Below are 26,620 nucleotides of genomic sequence, written 5' to 3'. Positions count from 1 at the left end.
AAATAGGAGAAAACACTCTAGTCTTAGAATCAGTGATGACAAACCAATAAACACAATGATCGAGTCTGAGCAATTAAGACATTAGGAATGTGTAAGAAGCAATGGCAGATGCTGGTTTACACTGGGAATGTTCTATTCAAGAAAACAAGTGATCAAATTATTGTGAGCAGAATAATGGAGCTTATTCCTGTTCAGATTTGAAAGAGTTGCATAGATTTCCAAGGTTTGTGCTTTAAATTAGAAAAAAGTAAATGTAAATTAGTTCATAAGTCATAGGAGCAGAAGCAGGCCATTTGGCCCATCAAGTCTACTTCACCTTTCAATCATGCCTATCCTTCCCTCTCAACCCTATTCTCCAGCCTTATCCCCATAAGCCTTGACACCCTTACCAATCAAGTATATGTTAATCTCGGCCTTATAAATACCCATTGACTTGACCTCCACAGAATCTTTGCCAATGAATTCCACAGATTCACCACACTCTGGCCAAAAGAATTCCTCCTCATCATCCTTTCTAAAGGGCCTGTCCCACTTGGGAGTCATTTGCGCGTCATTTATGCGACATCATTACACGGTGCGCATTACGCGCGCATGATGCGTGGTGACGTAGGCAGTGACGCGCGGCGCCCCAGGATTTTGGGATGTACAAAATCTTTGCGCGCCATCTGCGTGACACGAAAATGACGCCCCAGTGGGCCGGGCCCTTAAAGGTACGTCCTTTTATTCTGAGGCTATGACCTCTGGTCCCACTAATGGAAACATCCTCTCCACATCCACATGAGAAGAAACAGTAACGGCTTCCTGCACAGCAGTTTAGTTTTCTATCTTCAATTGTTTCCCATGTTTAATCGGGAAAACAAATCACTGCGATCTCTAGCCAAATATTTTTGAGCATTCCAAGCTTTGCAGCTGTGGCTGACTGCCAGCATCTGAGTCTAAACTCAACAGCAGCCTGATAGTGTAGGCCTGTGTTCCTTCACTAGCACTCGCACAAATGCATTCATCAGTGCAAATCACTACATCACCTTGCAATGCATAAATAATGCGCATCCTATTGTTTAGCTCAGTTAGAACAGTTCCTTTTTTTTTTTAACATTCCCACACTTAAATCAGTCGCTCACTGTGTAAACATAACTTTCTCTGATTCTACATTTGACTTGCCTGGATTTCTCAAACACATAAGATTCCAGGACTGTGGGTGAATTCCCAGATAAACTTACATTTAAAAAGGATCTTATGCAAGACTGTCTAGGGTTATTTGGAATGTCTGAAAAAGCTCTCTCAATAGTGAAATATTTCTGAAGATTTAACAGGATCAATTTGATTTCCATGGATATCAAAACATTATACATTGCATTAGGGACCGAATAACATAGAAACATAGAAAATAGGTGCAGGAGGCCATTCGGTCCTTCGAGCCAGCACCACCATTCATTGTGATCATAGAAACATAGAAACATAGAAATTAGGTGCAGGAGTAGGCCATTCGGCCCTTCGAGCCTGCACCGCCATTCAATATGATCATGGCTGATCATCCAACTCAGTATCCCGTACCTGCCTTCTCTCGATACCCTCTGATCCCCTTAGCCACAAGGGCCACATCTAACTCCCTCTTAAATATAGCCAATGAACTGGCCTCGACTACCCTCTGTGGCAGGGAGTTCCAGAGATTCACCACTCTCTGTGTGAAAAAAGTTCTTCTCATCTCGGTTTTAAAGGATTTCCCCCTTATCCTTAAGCTGTGACCCCTTGTCCTGGACTTCCCCAACATCGGGAGCAATCTTCCTGCATCTAGCCTGTCCAACCCCTTAAGAATTTTGTAAGTTTCTATAAGATCCCCTCTCAATCGCCTAAATTCTAGAGAGTATAAACCAAGTCTATCCAGTCTTTCTTCATAAGACAGTCCTGACATCCCAGGAATCAGTCTGGTGAACCTTCTCTGCACTCCCTCTATGGCAATAATGTCCTTCCTCAGATTTGGAGACCAAAACTGTACGCAATACTCCAGGTGTGGTCTCACCAAGACCCTGTACAACTGCAGTAGAACCTCCCTGCTCCTATACTCAAATCCTTTTGCTATGAAAGCTAACATACCATTCGCTATCTTCACTGCCTGCTGCACCTGCATGCCCACTTTCAATGACTGGTGTACCATGACACCCAGGTCTCAGCTGCATCTTCCCCTTTTCCTAGTCGGCCACCATTTAGATAATAGTCTGCTTTCCTGTTTTTGCCACCAAAATGGATAACCTCACATTTATCCACATTATACTGCATCTGCCAAACATTTGCCCTCACCCAGCCTATCCAAGTCACCTTGCAGTCTCCTAGCATCCTCCTCACAGCTAACACTGCCCCCCAGCTTAGTGTCATCCGCAAACTTGGAGATATTGCCTTCAATTCCCTCATCCAGATCATTAATATATATTGTAAATAGCTGGGGTCCCAGCACTGAGCCTTGTGGTACCCCACTAGTCACTGCCTGCCATTGTGAAAAGGACCCGTTTACTCCTACTCTTTGCTTCCTGTTTGCCAGCCAGTTCTCTATCCACATCAATACTGAACCCCCAATGCCGTGTGCTTTAAGTTTGTAAACTAATCTCTTATGTGGGACCTTGTCGAAAGCCTTCTGGAAGTCCAGATACACCACATCCACTGGTTCTCCCCTATCCACGCTACTAGTTACATCCTCGAAAAATTCTATAAGATTCGTCAGACATTATTTACCTTTTGTAAATCCATGCTGACTTTGTCCAATGATTTCACCACTTTCCAAATGTGCTGCTATCCCATCTTTAATAACTGACTCTAGCAGTTTCCCCACTACCGATGTTAGACTAACTGGTCTGTAATTCCCCGTTTTCTCTCTCCCTCCCTTCTTAAAAAGTGGGGTTACGTTTGCTACCCGCCAATCCTCAGGAACTACTCCAGAATCTAAAGAGTTTTGAAAGATTATTACTAATGCATCCACTATTTCTGGAGCTACTTCCTTAAGTACTCTGGGATGCAGCCTATCTGGCCCTGGGGATTTATCGGCCTTTAATCCATTCAATTTACCCAACACCACTTCCCGGCTAACCTGGATTTCACTCAATTCCTCCAACTCCTTTGACCCGCGGTCCCCTGCTATTTCCGGCAGATTATTTATGTCTTCCTTAGTGAAGACGGAACCAAAGTAGTTATTCAATTGGTCCGCCATATCCTTGTTCCCCATGATCAACTCACCCGTTTCTGACTGCAAGGGACCTACATTTGTTTTAACTAATCTCTTTCTTTTCACATATCTGTAAAAACTTTTGCAGTCAGTTTTTATGTTCCCTGCCAGTTTTCTTTCATAATCTATTTTTCCTTTCCTAATTAAGCCCTTTGTCCTCCTCTGCTGGTCTCTGAATTTCTCCCAGTCCTCCGGTATGCTGCTTTTTCTGGCTAATTTGTACGCATCATCCTTCGCTTTGATACTATCCCTGATTTCCCTTGTTATCCACGGATGCACTACCTTCCCTGATTTATTCTTTTGCCATGGCTGATCATTCCCTATCAATAACCTGTGCCTGCCTTCTCCCCATATCCCTTGACTCCACTAGCCCCTAGAGCTCTATCTAACTCTCTCTTAAACCTAGCAAGTGACATGGCCTCCAATGCCCTCTGTGGCAGGGAATTCCATAAATTCCATAAATCCATAACCTTAACTTAATTGTTGACAACTTAGTAACTTAAAACATTTTTTTTGTTTTGATGAAAAGTCTGCCTTGAAATGTTAACTCTGTTAAAAACCTAACCGTTGAAACTTGGCTATGATGGACTTCACTGCTGAATATCCTGTTAATATTCATCCCTGGGCTCACACATGCCTTACTGTTGCACAGGCAGAGTTCTGTGAAATGGCACACATTAATAGAATTATTTTATGTGCTGTACCTTTCTTTGACTCTTCAGTCTGACAAGTCCACACCAAGCCTAAACCATGAAGCTTAAATTCACATCCTCCCAGATTCAACAGGGAGGCCCAGCGGCACAGTTGCTGCATTATTGCATCAGAGACCTGGATTTGATCCTGACTAAGGGTGCTGTCTGTGCGGTGTTTGTACGTTCTCCCTGTGAACGTGAGGGTTTTCTCCGTGTCCTCCAGTTTCCTCCCACATTCCAAAGATTCCAAACACATTGGCTTCTGTGTATTGTCCCTAGTGTCGAGGATAGAACTGGTCTATGGGTGATCATGGTTGGCATATACTCGATCGGCCATAGGGCCCGTTTCCATACCATATCTTTAAATTAAACTAAACACTCACCTGTACACTAGGAGCAATTTATAGTGGCCAGTTAACCTACCAACCTACATATTGAGGATGTGGGAGGAAGCTGTAGCATTAGGGGGAGACCTGTGTGGTCACAGAGACAATGGGCAAACTCCGCACAGGCAGCACCTGAGGTCAGGATTGCTCCTGGGTCTCTGTGAGACAGTGGTTCTACTAGCTGTGCTACGGTGCCACCAATGTTTCCAGCAGTTTATTTTTTATCACTGACTGAATGCTAATGTTTTAGGAATGGCTCAATTGTTAAAAACTGGAAATAATATGCTGATAATATCAGTTTGTCAGACTCAAAGTTTGTTGAGATTTTCAGTATAGTTTAGAGATATGGCATGGAAACAGGCCCTTCAGCCCACCGAGTTCACGCCAACCATTAATAACCCATTCACACTAGTTATCCCATACACACTCGGGGTGATTATAATTTACAATTAATCTACAAACCCATATGTCTTTGGTATGTGGGAGGAATCCCATGCAGTCACAGTGAGAATATGCATACTCAACTCAGACATGACCCGAGGTCAGGAACGAACCCGGGTCTCTGGAGCTGTGAGGCGGCAACTTTACCATAGCACCACCATACTGAGATGTTGAGGATGGTTCACACCATTAATCCATTTTGCACAGATTGCTTATGTTCATCTCAAGATAAAAATCTCTGACATTATCACAGTTTTATTTGAGCATTGCTGCCAACATCCCTTGTTTAAAAACCTAACCATCTAAATAATCCACCTTGGCGATAATGGACCTCACTGCTGAATATCCTGTTAATATACACCCCTGGGCTCACACATGAAGAACTGTGGCATTGGCAAGGTTCCATGGTATGGCCAACATCAGTAGAATTATTTTTCATCATATGCACTGGAAAAATACCAGAGCTGGAAATGTTATATAGGAAATGGCAGTACTTTCAACTGCATTTGGTATTGAGGGCACATGAGTGAAAGTACTTACACATTTTTGTCTTATTAAAATGGAAGTTAGATTGACACTGAGAAGGAGAATTGCAAAGATATTAGCAACATTGGGACTTTTGCAGGACACAAATAATTTGGCTGTTTTTAAAATACAAGAGAACACTGTAAGATGTAACACACTTAGCTGAATTAGGTAGGAGATGTTTATATGAGTTTCTATGTTATTGCCTGCTGTTATTTGTATGCTCAGGTTATTTCCATTACTGAGTGGTAACAATCCCCTTTATTCACAATATGAAATTGCTATTTGAAGGTTAGCAAAATAAAATATATCATATATATATATTTAGATTGTGGCTGCTAAACAATGGGTAATATCAAATTGCACCCAATCCCACCCGTTTCCTCATGCTCCATGTAATTAATAGTGCATCCCTACTATGTTCCCTCAGTTATGGGGAGTCAGTAGAAGAGGCAGTGATTTCAATATATCCAGCCACCTATCTGCTTTAATATTAACTGAACCTATTAAATTGTGGTTCAGTCGAAGTTAAAATAAATGTCTTGAGGAAGTGGTTTGACTTTCTAATGTTAGTAATAATCATTGCCTGGGACTTGTATTGAATGAATGCTGTGTGCCAGGGTTTGGTGGTGGAAGTTTAATCTAGTTTAGTTTAGTTTATAATTGTCACATGCGACACACAGTGAAAAACCTATTTTGTGTGCTCTCCAGTCAAATCTTACTATATGTGGCTGCAATCATACAAAAGCAAAAGTGAGCAACAGCGCAGAAATAGTTGGCAAATTCGAACACCTTCTGTTGCAACCATCCTGCAACGTTCAAGTCTCAAGTCTCCGAAAATATTAGGTCTGAATTTAATCTTAGGAGATATGCCTTTCTTATGTTCTCATTTTTCAAGGTCCGGGGCCTTAATGCAGCTAAGGTTGCTTCATTATCTAGAAACAAGGAACTGCAGATGCTGGTTAAAACACAAAAGGACACAAAGTGCTGGAGTAACTCAGCAGGTCAGGCAGCATCCCTGGAGAATATAGATAGGAGTTGTTTCGGACTTGTGCCAAGTGTCACTGGAGGCAAGTATCGCTGTTCGCCATCTCTGATTCTTGCTTTCCAACTCGACAACCATGTTTTGACCTGGACTCACTACCACAGCCACGTGTGTTTCTTCCACACTTCTTCACTCTTGACAGGTCAAGATGAAGCAGCTTGAAGTAGCTTGGCCTAGGACTGAGGAACTCCAGCAACACCCTCTCTCACCGAGGGGTCTCGACCCGAAACATCACCTATTCCTTTTCTCCAGAGATGCTGCCTGACATAGAAACATAGAAAATAGGTGCAGGAGTAGGCCATTCGGCCCTTCGAGCCTGCACCGCCATTCAATATTGATCATGGCTGATCATCCAGCTCAGTATCCTGTACCTGCCTTCTCTCCATACCCCCTGATCCCTTTAGCCACAAGGGCCACATCTAACTCCCTCTTAAATATAGCCAATGAACTGGCCTCAACTACCTTCTGTGGCAGAGAATTCCAGAGATTCACCACTCTCTGTGTGAAAAATGTTTTCCTCATCTCGGTCCTAAAAGATTTCCCCCTTATCCTTAAACTGTGACCCCTTGTTCTGGACTTCCCCAACATCGGAAACAATCTTCCTGCATCTAGCCTGTCCAACCCCTTAAGAATTTTGTAAGTTTCTATAAGATCCCCCCTCAATCTTCTAAATTCTAGCGAGTACAAGCCGAGTCTATCCAGTCTTTCTTCATATGAAAGTCCTGACATCCCGGGAATCTGTCTGGTGAACCTTCTCTGCACTCCCTCTATGGCAAGAATGACCTACTGAGTTACTCCAGCACTTTGGGTCTATCCTCCAGAGAGAACCTGGGGCAGAAAGAATTGTCCTACAGCAACCACAGCCTTTGAGCTACTCAGGATCAACCGGTGGAGTCTTTTCCTGGATTCCCATTGACTTCAAGTCATTAACGCTCCCTCCTGACAACCTTGGTCAAACACTGGCATTTACTCTCACATCATCTCAGAAATTTGCCGCTTTCATCCCTGTTCCCAACAAAGGCTGTAAAAGGATATGCGGCCAAGAGGACCAGATATTGCCACACAAATTGTTCACATACACAAATAAAATGTTATTGATTCAGAGTAACAACTCCCCTGAGGGAATGATCTGCGAACAAACTCTGGAATGTTCAGACAAACGATACATTTAATGCTTAGATGAAGGAGCAGAACAAGAAATGGTCAAATCTCAAGCCCAATCCTTCCACATAATTCTCGACCAAACAACGGGCTCTCCCTATGTATTGAATTTACAGAGGGAAAGTTCTGTACAATGTTTGCGAAGTCACCGTTATTTACAAGAAAACTGAAGTATTCATACGCCCCTGTATCTGGCCTGATGATATAATCACAGACCAGATTCCCCTTTGTTTCCACATTCCCACCTTTCTAATAAGACTAGAGGGTCCATCAAGGTGCATCAGGTGTTCAATCATATCCATCTATACATATGCCTAACAACTTCAATATTTGTCCATACAATAATTTAAAGTTTAAAATTCCATCTAACTTTGGCAACCAAATCATATTGTGGCCTGGGGGGAACTCTATAACCTCATTCTTGAGAAGGGGAGCAAAGACCAACCAATGTGGAGTGAGCGGGAAGTCACTTATCAGCAGAAGGACAGATCCTCCCTCGTTGTGAATTCTAGTTCCTACAACAGTGAGAACATGGTCGTTTTGGAAACAAGGTAATTTCCAGCAAACAGCAGTTACTTATGCAGAAAGTTTAAAAAAATTGCTAAATTGTGAAACCATAAAACTGATAAACTGAGCAAAAGTCAAAGTACGGGAGGAAACCAGCGGATCATGCATCATCAGAAGGGTCCAGACCTAAAATATCGCCTTACCCGTTTAGTGCCTCCAGCACCTTATCTTTTGCTCAAGATTCCAGCATCTGCAGTTTTTTGAGTCTCCATAAAATTGATAATCTGATCATCCTTGATATTAATGGCTTGTGGTTTAGTTAAATATCCGCATTTCAATCACCTGGATCCTAACGTTCCATTGTATCATTTCAGGGATTTATAATTATGCGTCAGTCGTTATGTTGTGACTGACTGAATTACTTGGGAGGTTCTGGAAGTTCATGCCTCACACTTTGAGCAATGAACAGTTTCTGGAAAGTCATTGAAAGTGAAAGTCAAAATGTTGAATGCAATCTCCTTCGGGCATTTTAAAGAATACCAGGTACACAAAAATGCTGGAGAAACTCAGCGGGTGCAGCAGCATCTATGGAGCGAAGGAAATAGGCAAAGGGTCGTGCCGAAACCCTGAGGGTTCCACTCCCAGTAAACCCTACATTATAGGGTTACACACAAATTGCTATACAGCAAGCTCTAATACACTTTAGCATAAGTTAATACTGATTGTTTTAGAAAACGAACTTAAGTTAACACTGCAACTTAATCAGTACATTATTATAGCTTAAATTACCTTCAGCTGAGGGTACATATGTTATAATACTGAAAATATATTTTCATCAATACCTCAAAAGTATAGGGCTGAGGATAAATGTTCAGAACAAAATAAGCAGGTGGGTTCAATGGTGCTTTATTGTCACATATGCACTGCACAGTGAAATTCCATTTTGCATTGGCACAAGCAAGGCCACTCCGGCACCTCTGTAAAAAAAAAACCCAAAATAAACAGCGGGGAATTTTAACCAGCGGGGAATTTCCCAGCGGATTTTAACACTGATTATCTGTTCATTAACACAATGGTTGTGAAATATTACGGTGCTCACTGGGTAAATTAATAACTTAGCTGGTTCAATGCCAATGGAGTGTTACCTGATACTTTGTCGTGATAAGAGCGATACATAGAGACCCGTTTGTCACATCCAAATTGATGCCAGCACTCTGTATATTCCACCTCCACCTGTAACTCCCGGAGGCAATAGACAATAGGTGCAGGAGTAGGCCATTCGGCCCTTCGAGCCAGCACCGCCATTCAATGTGATCATGGCTGATCACCCCCAATCAGTACCCCGTTCCTGCCTTCTCCCCCATATCCCGACTCCGCCTGACCCGTGTCCGCGGGAGACCCCCACACAAAACCCTCCAACCGCAGCATATAGATCCCCGCACCCCTACACACACACATACCCCACCACCTCTCCACCTATGTCCAGCCTCCCTCACCACCTTCCCCACACAGACCCCCACCCTCACCACCCCTCCCGCACCAGGACCACAAGAGTTGCTTCAGACACCCGAACACATGTTACACCTGACCCTTTGTGGAAATTACTGTGAAACTTCTCATTGGTGGCATTTGGTAAGCAGGTAATTACTTGTAAATTGGTAAAATACATGATTACTGTCTTTTTCTTTACTTGATTGATAATTATATTTCATGATAATTAGTGAATGCAACCGTGCAATATTTTGTCATATTATTAAAGTAAGTATTATATGTTTTATTATACTAGTTGTACACTGGGATGTAGTGAAAGGCTATAATTTTGTTTGACCCTCTTGGGAAACTAGCTTGCCCCCCTGCCCCCTCCCACCAGGCAAAACCTGAAATGACGCCCCTGTTTGATGGCTCCAGCACTTAAAAAATTAGCATAGAAACATAGAAGCATAGAAAATAGGTGCAGGAGTAGGCCATTCGGCCCTTCGAGCCTGCACCACCATTCAATATGATCATGGCTGATCATCCAGCTCAGTGTCCTGTACCTGCCTTCTCTCCATACCCCCTGATCCATTTAGCCACAAGGGCCACATCTAACTCCCTCTTAAATATAGCCAATGAACTGGCCTCAACTACCTCCTGTGGCAGAGAATTCCAGAGATTCACCACTCTCTGTGTGAAAAATGTTTTTCTCATCTCAGTCCTAAAAGATTTCCCCTTTATCCTTAAACTGTGACCCCTTGTTCTGGACTTCCCCAACATCGGGAACAATCCTCCTGCATCTAGCCTGTCCAACCCCCCAAGAATTCTGTAAGTTTCTATAAGATCCCCCCTCAATCTTCTAAATTCTAGCGAGTACAAGCCGAGTCTATCCAGTCTTTCTTCATATGAAAGTCCTGACATCCTAGCACTGCAACACTGGCCACAAGTCCCATATTTTGACGCCATTAACAAAAAGGCCAAAGTGCGGTCCACATGCTCGATGTTTTGTAATGGCTCCGGATCCAGGTAAACCCACGCTGCTTCAGGGCCTCCTGCGTCTGCTTGGCCTGTGAATCCAACGTCCCTCAACTCGCTCAACTGCCTGTGTCCAGGGGGTGCCTCCTGCAGCTGACCTTGAAGGCAATCCTTCCTTGAACCTCTCCTACTGGCCCACTCCTCTCACCAGCACCTCCCTCCTCTTTGACTCTCCCGTTTTCGGGCCAGAGCTCAGCGGCTTCCGAGCTTCCCCCCCTGCAGGCCGCAACCCGCAGAGTCTTTCTTCACAGCGGCGATCCAGGCCAGCAGACGCGTGTGGCCGCAGGCAGCCCACTGGGTCATCCTACATCCGGCCACTGGGTCTCATGGATAGGAGGCACATGGCATATTCCCGGCTCCGTGGCACATTCTGGGGACCTTCTGCAGCCGCGCGGTGGATCCGGGGAGTCTTCTGCCTTCTTACTAGAGCACTGTGTCAATCTCGTTCCCGTCAGCTCCCAGCGTAACCCAGTTGGACAATGTTTAGTGTTTTTCCTGCAACCTCCATTGCGGCAATCATTTATTTCAATACAAAAAGTCTGTGGGGCTGTGCATCTTAACAACACAGAGCAGGAAAACACTGTGTGCCAAATTCACTGATTGTTTTTTAATAGATGCTTAGAAAATCTGGCAGAACAGGTCACTATCTCGAGCGCAGATCTCTGAAAAAAATTGCTCCCATCCTTTTGCAACAGTACTGTTTTTCATCAATGCTAGCATGGTAAAAAATAACATCTGCAGCATAAATATATAATTGAACTGTGTTTCAAGTACACATTCAAGGCTGAGATGGTACTTTCTTGATCTTGAGAGAAATCAAGTTTTAGGATTAAACAGCTTCCTTGTTGCCACTTTTCCACCACCGTGACCTTGCTCCATCAAATTATCATTACATTGACATAACTCTTGCATGCTTTCCTTGAGCAATCTCACCCGTATGGAAACCAGGTTCCTCACCCGCTTGATTTCTCCAACATTTTTGTCTACCTCCGATTATTCCAGCATTATGCAGTTCTTTCTTAAACATTTGGTCTACTCCACTGCAAAATCTCCTCAAGGTATGTCTACTTTGAAGAAGTTCTCCTCCTTCTTCTCTCCGAAGACAGTTTAGCAACATCCTCTCCTCCATAGATGCTGCCTCATCCGCTGAGTTTCTCCAGCATTTTGTCTACCTTCGATTTTTCCAGCATCTGCAGTTCTTTCTTAAACGGTTTATTCCATAGATCAGCACTGTACAAAGAGCTCAATGCAGACACTTTTAAAAAGATGACCTATTAGCCCCCCTCCTCTATTTTCTCCCCATTGCTCTGCACTTATTTTTTCATTATTATTGAATCTGATTCCATTTCCCTTTAGAGTCATACAGTGACAATATATTTCTAACAATATATCCTAGAACATCACTTTATCTTCTGATTTCTCTTGTCAATTGCAGTCCCCATTATTTACATCATCCTGGGTATTTTTTGACAAATTAATAGTGGCGACATGGTGGTACAGCGGTAGAGTTGCTATCTTACAACGCCAGGGACCCGGGTTCGATCCTGACTATGGGTGCTGTCTGTACAGAATTTGTACTTTCTGCCTGTGACCGCGTGGGTTTTCTCCGGGTGCTCCGGCTTCCTCCCACACTCCAAAGACGCGCAGGTTTGTAGTTTGATTGGCTTCTGTAAACTGTTCTTAGTGCGTAGGATAGAACTAATGTCCAGGTGATTGCTGGTCGGTGTGGACTTGGTGGGTCAAAGGATTTCTAAATTTAACTAAACTAAAGGTCGAGGAGTTATTTACGTCAGAAGCTGTGTGAAGTCCACGCATTTTGAATGTGCCAGGAACAGTTGATTGAAGCTGCCAGAAGACTTCACATTCCATCTGTGAGGGTTGTTCACTGTGTTAACAGATGATAGCAATGTCAGGCAGTTTCGATCAGATGTTCGCTAAATACAAATGATCTATATTTAAAGAAATCCAGATCTAATTCTGGATCAATCTGTTTGTCATCAACCACACTAATTTTATTTTAAACTAGATTTGAGATACTGGATTCTTTCCAGGGGATCATTTGAATTTAATCTATATTCGCACATGGTGGACAAATGACAAATGCACAAGTGTGCTTGCTACATATCATGGGACCCATACCCTAAATTTTGTGTCTTCTGATTAGTTTATCTCCTGTCAGTGGATAGGTCATAAGGCCAGAAGTGATAGGAGTAGAATTAGGCCATTCGGCCCATCAAGTCTTCCACCATTCAATCATGGCTGATCTATCTCTCCCTCCGAACCACATTCTCATGCCTTTTCCCCATAACCTCTGACACCTGTACTAATCAAGAATCTATCTACCTCTTCTTTAAAAATATCAACTGACGGCCTCCCCAGCCTTCTGTGGCAGTTCTCTAAAGAGCTTATCTTTATGTACTCTCACAAAAACCTTTCAGATTTTGAACTCCTTATGAAATTGTTCCTAAATCTTGCCTGCTCTGACTAGAAAATCCTTCAACTTCCTGGGTTCCTCATATATTCTACCGCATCCATCTTAAGTTTCTCAAATTGGTTCTCATTTTAAGTGCATTTTTTATTTCAAGCAGCTGAAGACAAGAACAATATTTCATCAGTGTACATCAATTGTACGGCCCTTTGTTACTACTCTTCAATAATACTCATGCAGCTTATACCCTGACTTTATAGTATCCACATGCACGATGAGAGCACAGGCAAGCTTGAATTGCCACTTCCAGCAATTCCGTTAGTATATGTACTTTATTCTTCTCCTTCTTCTGGATTCCCCTTGGATTCGAGGATGACTTGCTTTTTTCCATTTTTGTGGGCTTTAAGATAACTGATGAAACCAACGTAGGAACAGGGCAATACAGTGGTGCAGCAGTAGAGTTGCTGCCTTATAGTGCAAGAGCCCCTGGTTCAATCCTGACTAAGGACGCTATCTGTAGAGAGTTTGTACATTGTCCATAAAGATCGCGGAGTCAAGGGATATGGGGAGAAGGCAGGAACGGGGTACTGATTGTGGATGATCAGCCATGATCACATTGAATGGCGGTGCTGGCTCGAGGGGTTGAATGGCCTACTCCTGCACCTATTGTCTATTATCTATTCTCCCTGTGACCGGGTGGGTTTTTTCTGGGTGCTTTGGTTTCCTCCCATACTACAGGTTTGTAGGTAAATTGGCTTTAGTTAATTGTAAAATAGTCCCATTCGTGTAGGATAGTGTTAGTATACTGGGTGATCGCTGGTTGGCACCGACTCGGTAGGCTGAAGAACTTGTTTCTGCGCTGTATCTCTAATATAAACTGAAGACGCTTCCATAGATGGGTGGGAAGTTCAAGGCGAGTACGTGGTTTGTGAGGCACCATGCTCATTCCTCCATTTATACAGGGCTTCAGTCTGATCCCAACACGGGGCCTCAAGGTTCACAATCCCATCGCAATTTTTTCGCTTCCACTTTGGGTGGTCCTTGATCTGGGAGGCCTGGCAATTAGTCAGAATTCATTTACAGGAAGGCTTTGGACACATCCTTGAAGCTTCTATTCTTTTCACCTGGGAATCACTTTGTGCCAAAACTCTAAATGGATACCGTCAGAAGTCTGTTGTTAGGCATGCAGATAATACGGCCTGTAATAACTGAGTGTAATTCGGTCATCCTTGCCCTAGTCATTGAACAGCAGTACTTGGACATCACTTGCATTCAGAGGGCAAGCTTCAACTCATCATCACCTCATTCACTGAAGCAAAGAAGATGATGAACCTTAAACACAACATTCACAAAACAAACGGCTTCCATCAAACCTGTGCCCACTATACAACGCCACACTCGGACAATGAAGTGTCATGGTGTGATCCCGGACAATGTGGACCCTGTGTGAAGGTGGATATCAAAGTTGACATTTACAATATCCTTCAGTGTACCAGCAGAGCCCTTGGCTGACTGGGAAAGGGTGCTTGAAGACTAAGATTTGGAACTGAAAGCACAGAACACTCATAATCCTGTTGCTCTATGCTAAATTAATGATTTCAACTGGGGAACCACAGTTATCACTGCTGCCTTGTTCTTAGGAGGAAAGCTCGGTTCCCCCTATACTGCTATTAAAAATGCATATCATATGCTTGTCTATAAGTCAGGGCATCAAATATAAGAGTCAGGAAGTCATAATGCAGCTTCAAAGGAGTTGTTCAGACTGCATTTGGTGTGTTGCATCTAGTTCAGGTGTCAGAGAGTTATGGGGAGAAGGCAGGAGAATGAGGTTAGGAGGGAGAGATAGATCAGCCATGATTGAATGGCGGAGTAGACTTGACGGGCCAAATGGCCTAATTCTACTCCTATTCCTTATGACATAACTCATTACAAGAAGGATGTGGAAGCATAGGAGGGAGTGCAGCAAAGGTTTACCAGAATGATTCCTGGATTAGAGGATATTGGCAAGAAAGATAGAGTGGACAGACTTGGACTGTTACCTCTGGAACACCAGAGGTTGCACGGAGACCTGATAGAAGTACATAAAATTATGAGAGACTTAAAGGGTGTTGGATACCAGATTGGGTGAGGAGGCAGATACATTAGATGCTTTTAGATAGCCACATGGATTTGCAGGGAGTGAAGGGATATGGTTCATGTGCAGACATATCAGATTTGTTTATCTTGGCACCATGTTAAGCACAGGCTTTGTGTGCTGAAGGGCCTGTCCCTGTGCTGTACTGTTTTACATTCTAATAATAATAATAAAGCTCCATTTAAAAAGAGCCTTTTCATAAAGATTGGAATGTGACCTGACAGTATTGGATCTAGCGCTGAGAATGTCCTGTCGGTTCTTGATTCAAACAAGAGGACATGACTTCAGAATTAAGGGACAGAAGTTTGGGGGTAGCATGAGGGGGAACTTCTTTGCTCGGAGAGTGGTAGCGGTGTGGAATGAGCTTCCAGTGGAAGGGGTGGCGGCAGGTTCGTTGGTATCATTTAAGAATAAATTGGATAGGCATATGGATGAGAAGGGAATGGAGGGTTATGGTATGAGTGCAGGCAGGTGGGACTAAGGGAAAAAAATTGTTCGGCGCGGACTTGTAGGGCCGAGATGGCCTGTTTCCGTGCTGTAATTGTTATATGGTTATATGGTTATATGATTCATAAATAATGGTCAATTGAGTCGCATACGAATTGCAGAAAATATATCCCTTCAGAAAACATTTGGTTTACGGACAACATATGGTAGAAAAAACTAGAAATAAAATCAATTTTTCCATCTTTACAAGAATCAAACTGCTGGAGAACTTCATAGGGAGGAACTGGAGATGGCGGTTTATACCAAAGATAGACACGAAGTGCTGGAGTAACTAAGCGGGTCATGCAGCATCGAGGGAGAAAAGGAACAGGTGCCTTTTCAGGTCAGAATCCTTCTTCGGACTTCACACAGCCTGACCCGCTGAGTTGCTCCAGCACTTTGTGTCTACCTGTTGGTGAAACTCAACAAGTTAGCATGCTTTCTTCCAATATTTACTAATTTGCCATGATATAGGTTTTGGACCAGAAAAGGTTGACTACCCATTTGCCTCTACAGATGATGCTCGAACCCAAGTTCCTTCAACAGCTTGTTCTTTTGCTCCAGATCTCAGCATTGGCCATTTAGAACGGAGACGAGGAAACATTTTTTCTCACAGAGAGTGGTGAGTCTGTGGAATTCTCTGCCTCAGAGGGTGGTGGAGGCAGGTTCTCTGGATGCTTTCAAGAGAGAGCTAGATAGGGCTCTTAAAAATAACGGAGTCAGGGGATATGGGGAGAAAGCAGGAACGGGGTACTGATTGGGGATGATCAGCCATGATCACATTGAATGGCGGTGCTGGTTCGAAGGGCCAAATGGCCTACACCTGCACCTATTGTCAATAGTCATGAAGGCACGCTAATGCCTCTACTTCCTCAGAAGACTGAAGAAATTCAGCACGCCTCCAAAGACTTTTACAAACTGCTGTGGATGCACATAGAAAGCATGCTGTCAGGGTGGTTGGTTTGGTTTGGGCCATCGCAGCTTGGTTTGGGACCAGCTCTGCCCAAGACTGCAAGGGTGTTGTAAATGTTGCCCAGTCCATCACACAGACCTGGCTCTCCACACTGACACACATTGCCAAGGAAAAGCAGTCAACATAATCAAAGAGTTTCATTGGGCAGAGGATACTTGAAAGCGCCCACCGCCAGACTCAGGTACAGATTGTTCCCCTCTATTTTCAGGCTTCTGAATAGTCCTTCAATAAGCTAGGATACCGTCGGATCACCTCTACCCCAATGTGGACATTGGACTTTGTCTCTGGAACTTCACTGCAATGCTGAGACAATAGACAATAGACAATAGGTGCAGGAGTAGGCCGTTCGGCCCTTCGAGCCAGCACCGCCATTCAATGTGATCATGGCTGATCATCCACAATCAGTACCCCGTTCCTGCCTTCTCCCCATATCATAGAAACATAGAAATTAGGTGCAGGAGTAGGCCATTCGGCCCTTCGAGCCTGCACCGCCATTCAATATGATCATGGCTGATCATCCAACTCAGTATCCTGTACCTGCCCTCTCTCCATACCCTCTGATCCCCTTAGCCACAAGGGCCACATCTAACTCCCTCTTAAATATAGCCAATGAACTGGCCTCGACTACCCTCTGTGGCAGAGAGTTCCAGAGATTCACCACTCTCTGTGTGAAAAAAAGTTCTTCTCATCTCGGTTTTAAAGGATTTCCCCCTTATCCTTAAGCTGTGACCCCTTGTCCTGGACTTCCCCAACATCGGGAGCAATCTTCCTGCATCTAGCCTGTCCAACCCCTGACTCCGCTATTTTTAAGAGCCCTATCTAGCTCTCTCTTGAATCTGAGAATTATATTCCAGACTCTACATCTTCCCTTTTGCTCTACCGATTGTACTTCTGTGTGGCTTGATATCTATCAGTATCAGTGGTGAGTTGGAGCTTTACAGTGCCAGAGACCCAGGTTCGATCCTGATTAAAGATACGGAGTTTGTTCTTTCGCCAGATTGCGTTTTTTTTTTTGCCCGTGATTCCAGCATCTACAATCTCTCGTGTCTACAAGTTACTGTTGAGTTCCCGTTTCACTTTAGATTTCAAAAATCCACAGTATTTATCTCATGCCTGGTATTTTTATATTCAAGTTTTTTTTTGTGAAACATTTCTTAAACGCTTGTCGCCTTTATCTAACATAGTTGGGTGCAGAGTTTAAATAGAAAATGCTGGAGTTCCTCATCAGGTTAAGCATTTGTGCTCGAATCCGTTTTCTCCCGGGTATTTCCAGCAGTTTCGGTTTTTATTGAGCTGTGCACTCGGTTGTTTCCCCCCCAAGTCAGCAGGTTGTGATTAAAACAACAGTTATTGGGCGTTGGTACACAAAATTGCTGGGGAAACTCAGCGGGTGCAGCAGCATAGATGCTGCTGCACTCGCTGAGTTTCCCCAGCAATTTTGTGTACCTTCGATATTCCAGCATCTGCAGTTCCTTTTTGAACACAGTTATTGGGCGTTTATCACTTAACCTCTCATCAATCACTTGAATAATTGTGTGTGCCTCCGGCGAGCCACCCTGGGATATAATGAAGGAGGAGAGCATATTGTGCAGACTCTGCACCCGCTGAGTTTCTCCAGCATTTTTGTGTACCTTGTGCAGACTCTGGCCGCTTCCCCATTCCAGAGCAGGACGGGGTCTGTGGTGCTCTCTTGAAGCTTGGACCTTCATTCCCTTCCCTGCCCTCCCTTCCCCTCCTTACCTCTTCGGGCTCCTCCCGGCCGTAGAGGTACATGTCCCCGCTGAGAGAGGTACGGCGTTCAACTCTCGGCTGCTTCCATGGGACAAGTTAGCGCAGACTGCACCATCAACTTCTGCAGACGGGCAACGGGGAGGAGCGTTTCCACCCACTCCAAACCCCCCACTGTTGGGCGGCGGCCCCAGCTTTAACCAAAGGGCTTTAACTGGAGTGCCAGTCCGGATGGGACCGAGGAAGTGCACTCCCCGGCGCTGCCCTTAGGATGACCAGCCCCGGTCGTTCAACCTTGTCCCGGGACCTCAACACTAGCTACCCCCACCCCAACCACCGTCTCCCGGCTTGACATACCCTGGCATTACCCTAACCCTGGGCTTATTGCATCCCGTGCCCTCGACGAGACCCCTTCCTTGTTACCCAACTCTGGCCCCTGCGGTTAAAGGAGTCAAAAGTTGGCATTAGTTACCACAACAGCTAGACACGCATTATTTTGCACCAGGAATGCATGTGGGAAGCAACGTAAACGCTGATGACAGTCTCTGATATCCTTCCCCTTTAGTCGTGGTTTACAGTATGTGGTGGTATTTTTAGTTTAAGGAGATAATTCTATATATAGTAACTGCAATGGCCCAAGATCCTGAATCAGACCAAGTAGTAATCATCAGTGTTCGGGTTGTTTCCACTCAAACACGCGCGAAACTTACTGCCAACATGGATATAAATGACAAATGAAAATAAAAGCCTTTGAATTTTTCATGATCTAAGTAATTGTAAAGAATACTTTTCCAAACAGCCTTTCTCATTCCACACACACACATACATCCCAGTATACACACACACACACACACACAGGTCGGAGTTCCGGCTTGGATACAGAGGATGTTTCCACTAGTGGGAGACTCTAATCTAGGACTAAAGGTCATAGCCTCAGAATTAAAGGACGCTCCTTTAGGAAGGAGATGAGAAGGAATTTCATTAGTCAGAGGGTGGACCACTGGTAAATCTGTGGAATTCTTTGCGGAATTCCCTGCCACGGAGGGCAGTGGAGGCCAAGTCACCGGATGGATTTAAGAGAGAGTTAGATAGAGCTCTATGGGTTAGTGGAATCAAGGGATATGGGGTGAAGGCAGGCACGGGCTATTGATTGGGAACGATCAGCCATGATCACAATGAATGGTGGTGTTGGCTCGAAGGGCCGAATGGCCTCCTCCTACACCTATTTTCTATGTTTCTATGTTCCTAAGGCTGTGGAGGCCAAGACAAGGATATGTTTAAAGGGAGATAGACAGGTGTCAGGGGTTATAGGGAGAAGGCAGGAGAATTGAGTTACGAGGGAGAGATAGATCAGCCATATTGAATGCCAGAGTAGACTTGATGGGCCAAATGGTCTAATTCTGCTCCTATTACTTATGACCTAAAATGCACTAAATTCCCCAAGTATTTCTCCAAAACTTTTCTGGGCGTGACATTGTGGTGTAAACCCCATGAATTGTGGTGCTTAGCTTTCATAGTGTCCTTCCCCATGGTAGGGAAGTCTATACCTAGTGGGGCTAGGTTTAAGGTGAACAATATCCAGACAGATGGTGGTGTGTAGATGGAACAAGCTATAAGATGAAGTGGTAAAGGAAGTACAGTTAGGACATTTAAAATAGATTTGTTCAGGCACATGATCAGCACATGAAGGTTTGAAGCAACACAGGTTAAACATAAGCAAGTGGGATTAGCTCAGTTAGGCAACATTAGGGCACGGAAATGTTGGACTCAAGGACATATTTCGAAGCTGTGTAGTTTCATGATTCTAGTGAGTTCAGGCCTGACTTGACTGGGTTCTCACCTTTCACCCTATCAGCCGTCGCATACTGTAAATAATCCTCTGACATTTTCGCCACCTCCGACAGGATCCCACCACTAGCCACATTTTCCCATCCCCACCCCTTTCTGCTTACTGCAGAGACTGTTCCCCTTCGCAACTCCCTGGTTAACTCATCACTTCCCAACTAACCACCCTCTGCCACTGCCACTGCCACTGAACACCTGTCCCTATATCTCCGTCCCTCACTCGACTCTTTCCAGGGACCCCGGCAGTCCGTTCAGATGTTCACTTGCATCTCCTCCAACCTCATCTACTGTATCCAGTGGCGGACTGGGTCTAAAAATATTGGTTGCCAGGAGACAAAGGGGGCCCACTTCATCAGGGGCCCACTTGATATAGGGGGCCCACTTCATCAGGGGCCCACTTGCTATCGGGCAAGCTGACACCATGGTCTGTCCGCCACTGACTGTATCCGCTGTTCCAGATATGGACTCCTGTATATTGGTGAGACCAAGCCCAGATTCGGTGATGGTTTCACTGAACACCTTCGCTCCGTCCACCTAAACCTACGTGATCTTCCAGTTGCCAAACACTTTATCTCCCCCTCCCATTCCCATACTGATCTTTCTGTCCTGGGCCTCCTCCATTATCAGAGCGCGACCAAACATAAATTGGAGGAACAGCATCTCATATTTCGCTTGGGTTGCTCACAACCCAACGGTATCATTCTTGATTTCTCTAACTTCAAGTAACCCTTGCATTCCCTCTATCTCTGTCCCTCCCCCATATTAGTCATCATACTAGTTTACTGTTGTCCTGTTGAGTTCCTCTGTCTGTATACTCACTGTCACCTATCGCATAGCCAACAATGGCTTATCATGTGCCCCACATTTCCAGATTATCATTTTTAGCATATCTTCCATTCATTTCATCTAAGTACCATCTGGATCTCTCGTTCCCCTTTCACCTGACTCTCAGTCTAAAGATGGGTCTAGACCCAAAACGGTACCTATTCCTTCTCTCCAGAAATGCTGCCTGACCCACTGAGTTACTCCAGCTTTTTGTGTCTGTCTTCGGTTTAAGCCGGCATCTGCAGTTCCTCTCCACACAATTAGACTGGGTTTATATTCAGGAGAAATTACAGACAGTACTAAATATTTCTGAAATAGCAATTCACTTAGTATAAACAATTTAAATTAATGTTTTGAGGAATTTTTTCAAATGCATTCTTTCAAACAAACCTCTTATTCATTGCTGTCATATTCCTGTGTAACTAAATGTGCAGATTTCAGTATTAACAGAATTAGCCATGGAAAGCAAAATCCATTGAACAATGCAGAATCCAAAATTGGGAGACTACTGAGATTTAAGAAACAGGAGGGGAATAATGTATAACTAAAAAGTAACGCTAAATTGAATCTCCCCAAAGCTTTTCATCCATGTAGATTGGACTCCCGGTTGCCACTTTCCATATCAAAGGCAGACATCTCTTGTCCTCTCTTTCTATTCTCAGATATTTTTCCTTGTTTCTTCTGGATGTTAATGTTGCCAAGATGATTTTTTTGTTTGAGACAACCGTAGATTAGCACTTTGGCTTCTTTGCTTTTCCTTGACCAAGGGAATGTGTCTATTAATAACACATCTACTGTAGTGAGACCAGGCAGGTTGAGCGAAATATTCTTTATTAACGATAAATAATGCTCAAACTACCGCGTACCTAGTCAAGAATTAACGATTAAAGCTCCTGTCGATGTGAGGAGCACTGATTACTCTCAAAAGCCCGCAAAACTCTGATCAGATAATGCAGCTTATAAAAGTTGGAGCACTTGCATTACAACTGGTGCCTGGATAAACTTGATGGCCACTATTCTACTAATTGCAAAGTTAGACTTTCCTTAAACTCACCTTAAACCTTCCGCTCGGTCTAACTAAGCCCGACACTCAGTTTAAGAAATATTTGGTATTCTGGTAGCGAGGTTTAGTTAACCGCCCTCTGAGGCAGAGAATTCCACAGCCTTACAACTCTGTGCGAAAAAGTGTTTCCTTATCTCTGTTCTAAATCAAAGTGGTGGCGTTGGTGAACGGCTAGCCTGCAGTCCGTTTGTTTTTACTTTTTTGTGTTGTTTTTTTCGTTTTGTTTAGCTAAGTTTTTGGTTTTAGGTTGTGTTTATGTGTGGGGGGAGGGGGGGGGTGGGGGGTTGAAACAGGGCTTGCTGTCTCTCCCTTCGGGGGAATGCAACTTTTTTGTCGTATCCCCCTTCTCTGCCTCCGTCTGCCTCTGCACCGTTACCGTCTGCGCTGAGGCCTAATGGCGGAGCTGGCGACCTCGAGACTCCGGAGGCAGCCTGTCAGGACTCGCCCTGGGCTCGCTCCTGTGAGGGCGGCCCATCTCGGGGCTGGAACGGCGCACCCATGAGGGGCTGAGACGCTCCCGTGGGGACGGCCCAGCTCGAGGGTAACGGCGCTCCCGTGGGGGCGGCCCAGCTCGAGGGTAACGGCGCTCCCGTGGGGGTGGCCCAGCTCGAGGGTAACGGCGCTCCCATGGGGGTGGCCCAGCTCGAGGGTAACGGCGCTCCCGTGGGGGTGGCCCAGCTCGAGGGTAACGGCGCTCCCGTGGGGGTGGCCCAGCTCGAGGGTAACGGCGCTCCCGTGGGGGCGGCCCAGCTCGAGGGTAACGGTGCACCCGTCGGGGCGGCCCAGCTCGAGGGCAACGGCGCTCCCGTGTGGGCGGGCTGGCGCAGGGGCTGAGACGCTCACGTGAGGGTGACCCGGCTCGGGGCTGGAACGGTGCTCCGGTGGCTGAGACGGCGTTCTGGCGGCGGCGGCCTGAGTCCGGGGTTCGGCCGCGGGCCAGTGGACGACGTCATCAACAGCTGCGTCCGCTGGACTGGAGGGCGGCAGCTTCGACCACCCCGGGCCGCGGTGTTTGAACCGGCCCGTTCGCGGAGCTCGGTGAGCCGCGGGACTGATTTTACCATCGCCCGGTGGGGTATCGCCTCAGCGCAGAGGGAGAAGAGGAGGGAAGAGACTGCAGCCCTAAGATTTTTGCCTCCATCACAGTGAGGAGGTGATTGGTGGACTCACTGTGGTGGATGTTAATTTGTGTTTACTGTCTGTTCTGTTGTTTATTATTGTATTATTGTATGTATGGCTGCAGGTAATGACATTTCGTTCAGACCGTAAGGTCTGAATGACAAATAAAGCATCTATATCTATAAATGCCTTACCCCTTATTCTTAAACTGTGGCCCCTGGTTCTGGAGTCCCTAAAAATCTGGAACATGTTTCCTGCCTCTAGCGTGTCCAAACCTTAATAATCTGGATTCAATAAGATCCCCTCTCATCCTTCTAAATTCCAGAGTATACAAGCCCAGCCGCTCCATTCTCTCAGCATATGACAGTCCCGCCATCCTGGGAATTAACCTTGTGAACCTACTCTGCACTCCCTCAATAGCAAGAATGTCCTTCCTCAAATTAGGGGATCTAAAACTACACACAATAAGACGGCGAAAACACAGTGTACAGTAAGTCCTTTAAAAGAGGGGGGGCAAGGGGGGGGGGGGGGAGAAGGAGTGGAGACAACCTTTAAGAAGTCAGAGATACACGGCTGTGAAGCTCGGCGTATATTTAACATTACCGGTCGGTTATTCTTGGTTCTGAAAACTATTGCTGACCTTTTTTTTCCCAATGCGCCAATGAAATTAGATAGAATCAGCACCGGCTACAACCTATGAGAACCTCAGAGAACCTTCGACCTCCTGGCAACCCATTAGGACCTCCTGGCGACCCACCTTACGAGAACTCTCGCTACTCTCCATGGTGGCTTAATTCTAGTCGCCGTTAATTTTTCAACATGTTGAAAAATTTGCGTGACCATAATGAGGCCGTGACTAGTTCCCAGAATGCAGAAACTCCTCACGACCATGAAGGCGACTCCCCAGCAACTACCTGCGAACATGTGGCGACCATGTGGCGACTGCATAGTCTCCTGCAGTTGCCTGAAAAATCGCCTAAGTGAGAGAGGCCCATAAGTCTGCCTTTTAATGACTGTCTCCACACCACTGGAGACACAAGAAACTGCAGATGTTGGAATCCTGAGCAAAAAAACAAACTGCCGGAGGAATTTAGTAGGTTGGGCAGCACCTGCAGAGAGAAATGGACAGTTAACCTTTTAGGTTGGGAGCCTTCTTCAAAGCTCAAGAATTTAAGTTACGGACTTGATAAAGGGTCCTGACCAAAAATGTTATGTTTCCATCTCTCTCTGCAGATGCTGCATGATCCACTGGGTCCCTCTAGTCATTTGTATTTCACCCTGATTATTTGTTGAAATGCACAATCTCTCAAGATTCAGTCAATGATGTATTGGATTTAACCTTTGAACATGCATGCACACAAGTGTCATCTGCATACCACAGCTCACAAACAAAGGTTGGAGTTACGTTGGTTTTGCAATGGAGGTGACATCATTTCTTATTCATAGTGAAGATTAGTTCTTCTCCATGAGGAAGTTTGATGGATATGAGGCACAGTATTTCAGCATTCAATGTGATTATGGATGATCATCCACAATCAGTACCCTGTTCCTGCCTTCTCCCCATATTCCTTAACTCTGCTATCCCTAAGAGCTCTATCTAACTCTCTCTTGAAAGCATCCAGCCTCCAATGCCCACTGAGGCAGAGAATTCCACAGAGTCACACCTCTCTGGTTAAAAAAGTTTTTCCTCATCTTCGTTCTAAATGGCCTACCCCTCATTCTTAAACTGTGGCTCCTGGTTCAGTACTCTCCCAACACCGGGAACATGTTTCCTGCCTCTAGCGTGTCCAATCCTATAATAATCTTATATAAGATTCAATAAGATATCCTCTCATCCTTCTAAATTCCAGAATGTACAAGCCCAGCCGCTCCATTCTATCAACATATGACAGTCCCGCCATCCCGGGAATTAACCTACGCTGCACTCCCTCAATAGCAAGAATGTCCTTCCTCAAATTTGGTGACCAAAACTGCACACAATACTTCAGGTGTGGTCTCACTAGGGCCCTGTACAACTGCAGATGGACATCTTTGCTCCAATATTCAACTCCTCTTGTTATGAAGGCCAACATGCCATTAGCTTTCTTCACTGCTTGCTGTACCTGCATGCTTACTTTCAGTGAGTGATAAACAAGGACCCCCAGATCTCTTTGTACTTCCCATTATCCCAACTTGTCACCATTCAGGTAATAATCTGCTTTCCTGTTTTTGCCACCAAAGTGGATAACCTCATACTTATCCACATTAAACTGCATCTGCCATTCATCTGCCCACTCACCCAACCTGTCCATGTCACCCTGCATCCTCATAGTATCCTCCTCATAGTTCACACTGCCACCCAGCTTTGTGTCATCTGTAAATTTGCTGCTGTTACTTTGAATCCCTTCATCTAAATCATCAATGTATATTGTAAATAGCTGCGGTCCCAGCACCGAGCCTTGCGGTACTCCACTAGTCACTGCCTACCGTTCTGAAAGGGATCCATTAATCCCTACTCTTTGTTTTCTGTCTGCCAACCAATTTTTTTATCCATGTCAATGCCCTACCCCCAATAACATGTGTTCTAATTTTGCCCACTCCTCTCCTATGTGGGGCCTTATGTCAAAGATCCAGCATTATGCTGTAGAATGTCCACAAATGATCAGGGTGTATAACGTTTTCCACTTTCTATGGCTTCGCAATTGCTAGGTTCCAGTCATTTCTATGTTTCTATGTTTCTATTTCCTAGTGGCTATCAGTGCATCTTCTTGATTGCTTGGCAATGATCTACTATACACCTTATCATATCTTACCCATTAGAGTTTGAGAGATCTTTGGTAATGTTTGCATTCCATAAGGCAATTTTTTTGCATGAATAAAAGCACTAATGGCATTTATTGTCAAATATCCTTGACTCCATGTCTTCACGTCAAATTGAGCATACGTGTGCTGTTCACTGCCAATTGTCTTATTCATTGTCATCTTGAAATCAACACGGTCAAATAATTGTCTCTGTTTTCGGCACAGCTACAATTCTTGTCACTCTGGTACCTTTACTAAAACTACACATTGTTCTGATTTGTCTAACTCTTCCTCCATCCAGTTTTCATGCATGTGGGATAGATTAAGGCTTACAGTCGAGTCCAGAATGTTTAATTGTCATATGCACCAGAAATGGAACAATGCAATTCTTACTTGCTGCACATTTATGCGACAAATAAATATACAATAAAAAAATAATCCAATAACTATTTAGGTAGGTTTATACAGTGTGATTCAAGAGCCTGATGGTTGATGGGAAGAAGCTGTTCTTGCACCTAGAGGTGTCAGATCTGTCTCCTGTACCTTCTTCCCAATGGCAATAGTCAGGAGAGAGCATGGCCAGGATCATATTCAGGAAGGAACTGCAGATGCTGGAAAATCGAAGGTAGACAAAATTGCTGGAGAAACTCAGCGGGTACGGCAGCATCTATGGAGCGAAGGAAATGGGCAACGTTCCGGGCCGAAATCCTTCTTCAGACTGATGCAAGGTGGGGGCAGGAGGAAGAAAGGAAGAGGAGG

The 26,620-nt window shown here is 44.8% G+C and overlaps 1 protein-coding gene across 5 annotated transcripts in view; it reads right to left on the bottom strand.

Annotated features, from left to right (window-relative positions):
• The window catches only part of cacnb2 (calcium voltage-gated channel auxiliary subunit beta 2), a 200,814-nt gene that overhangs the window by 89,565 nt on the left and 84,629 nt on the right, over window positions 1-26,620 (bottom strand). The window contains exon 1 of one of the 5 annotated variants that reach the window (XM_033015305.1): window positions 18,241-18,368. The exons of the other annotated variants lie outside the window; for them this stretch is intronic. Coding sequence (XP_032871196.1) covers window positions 18,241-18,273 — 33 coding nt within the window. The 5' untranslated portion in view covers window positions 18,274-18,368. Of the gene's footprint in view, window positions 1-18,240; window positions 18,369-26,620 lie in introns of those variants that run through there. 5 annotated transcript variants of the gene reach the window in all.

This window comes from Amblyraja radiata, chromosome 2, assembly GCF_010909765.2.
Source record: "Amblyraja radiata isolate CabotCenter1 chromosome 2, sAmbRad1.1.pri, whole genome shotgun sequence".
In the NCBI taxonomy this organism is placed as follows: Eukaryota; Metazoa; Chordata; class Chondrichthyes; order Rajiformes; family Rajidae; genus Amblyraja; species Amblyraja radiata.
The sequence above is the reverse complement of the archived record's forward strand: the minus strand, read 5'-3'. Positions and strand labels throughout refer to the sequence as shown.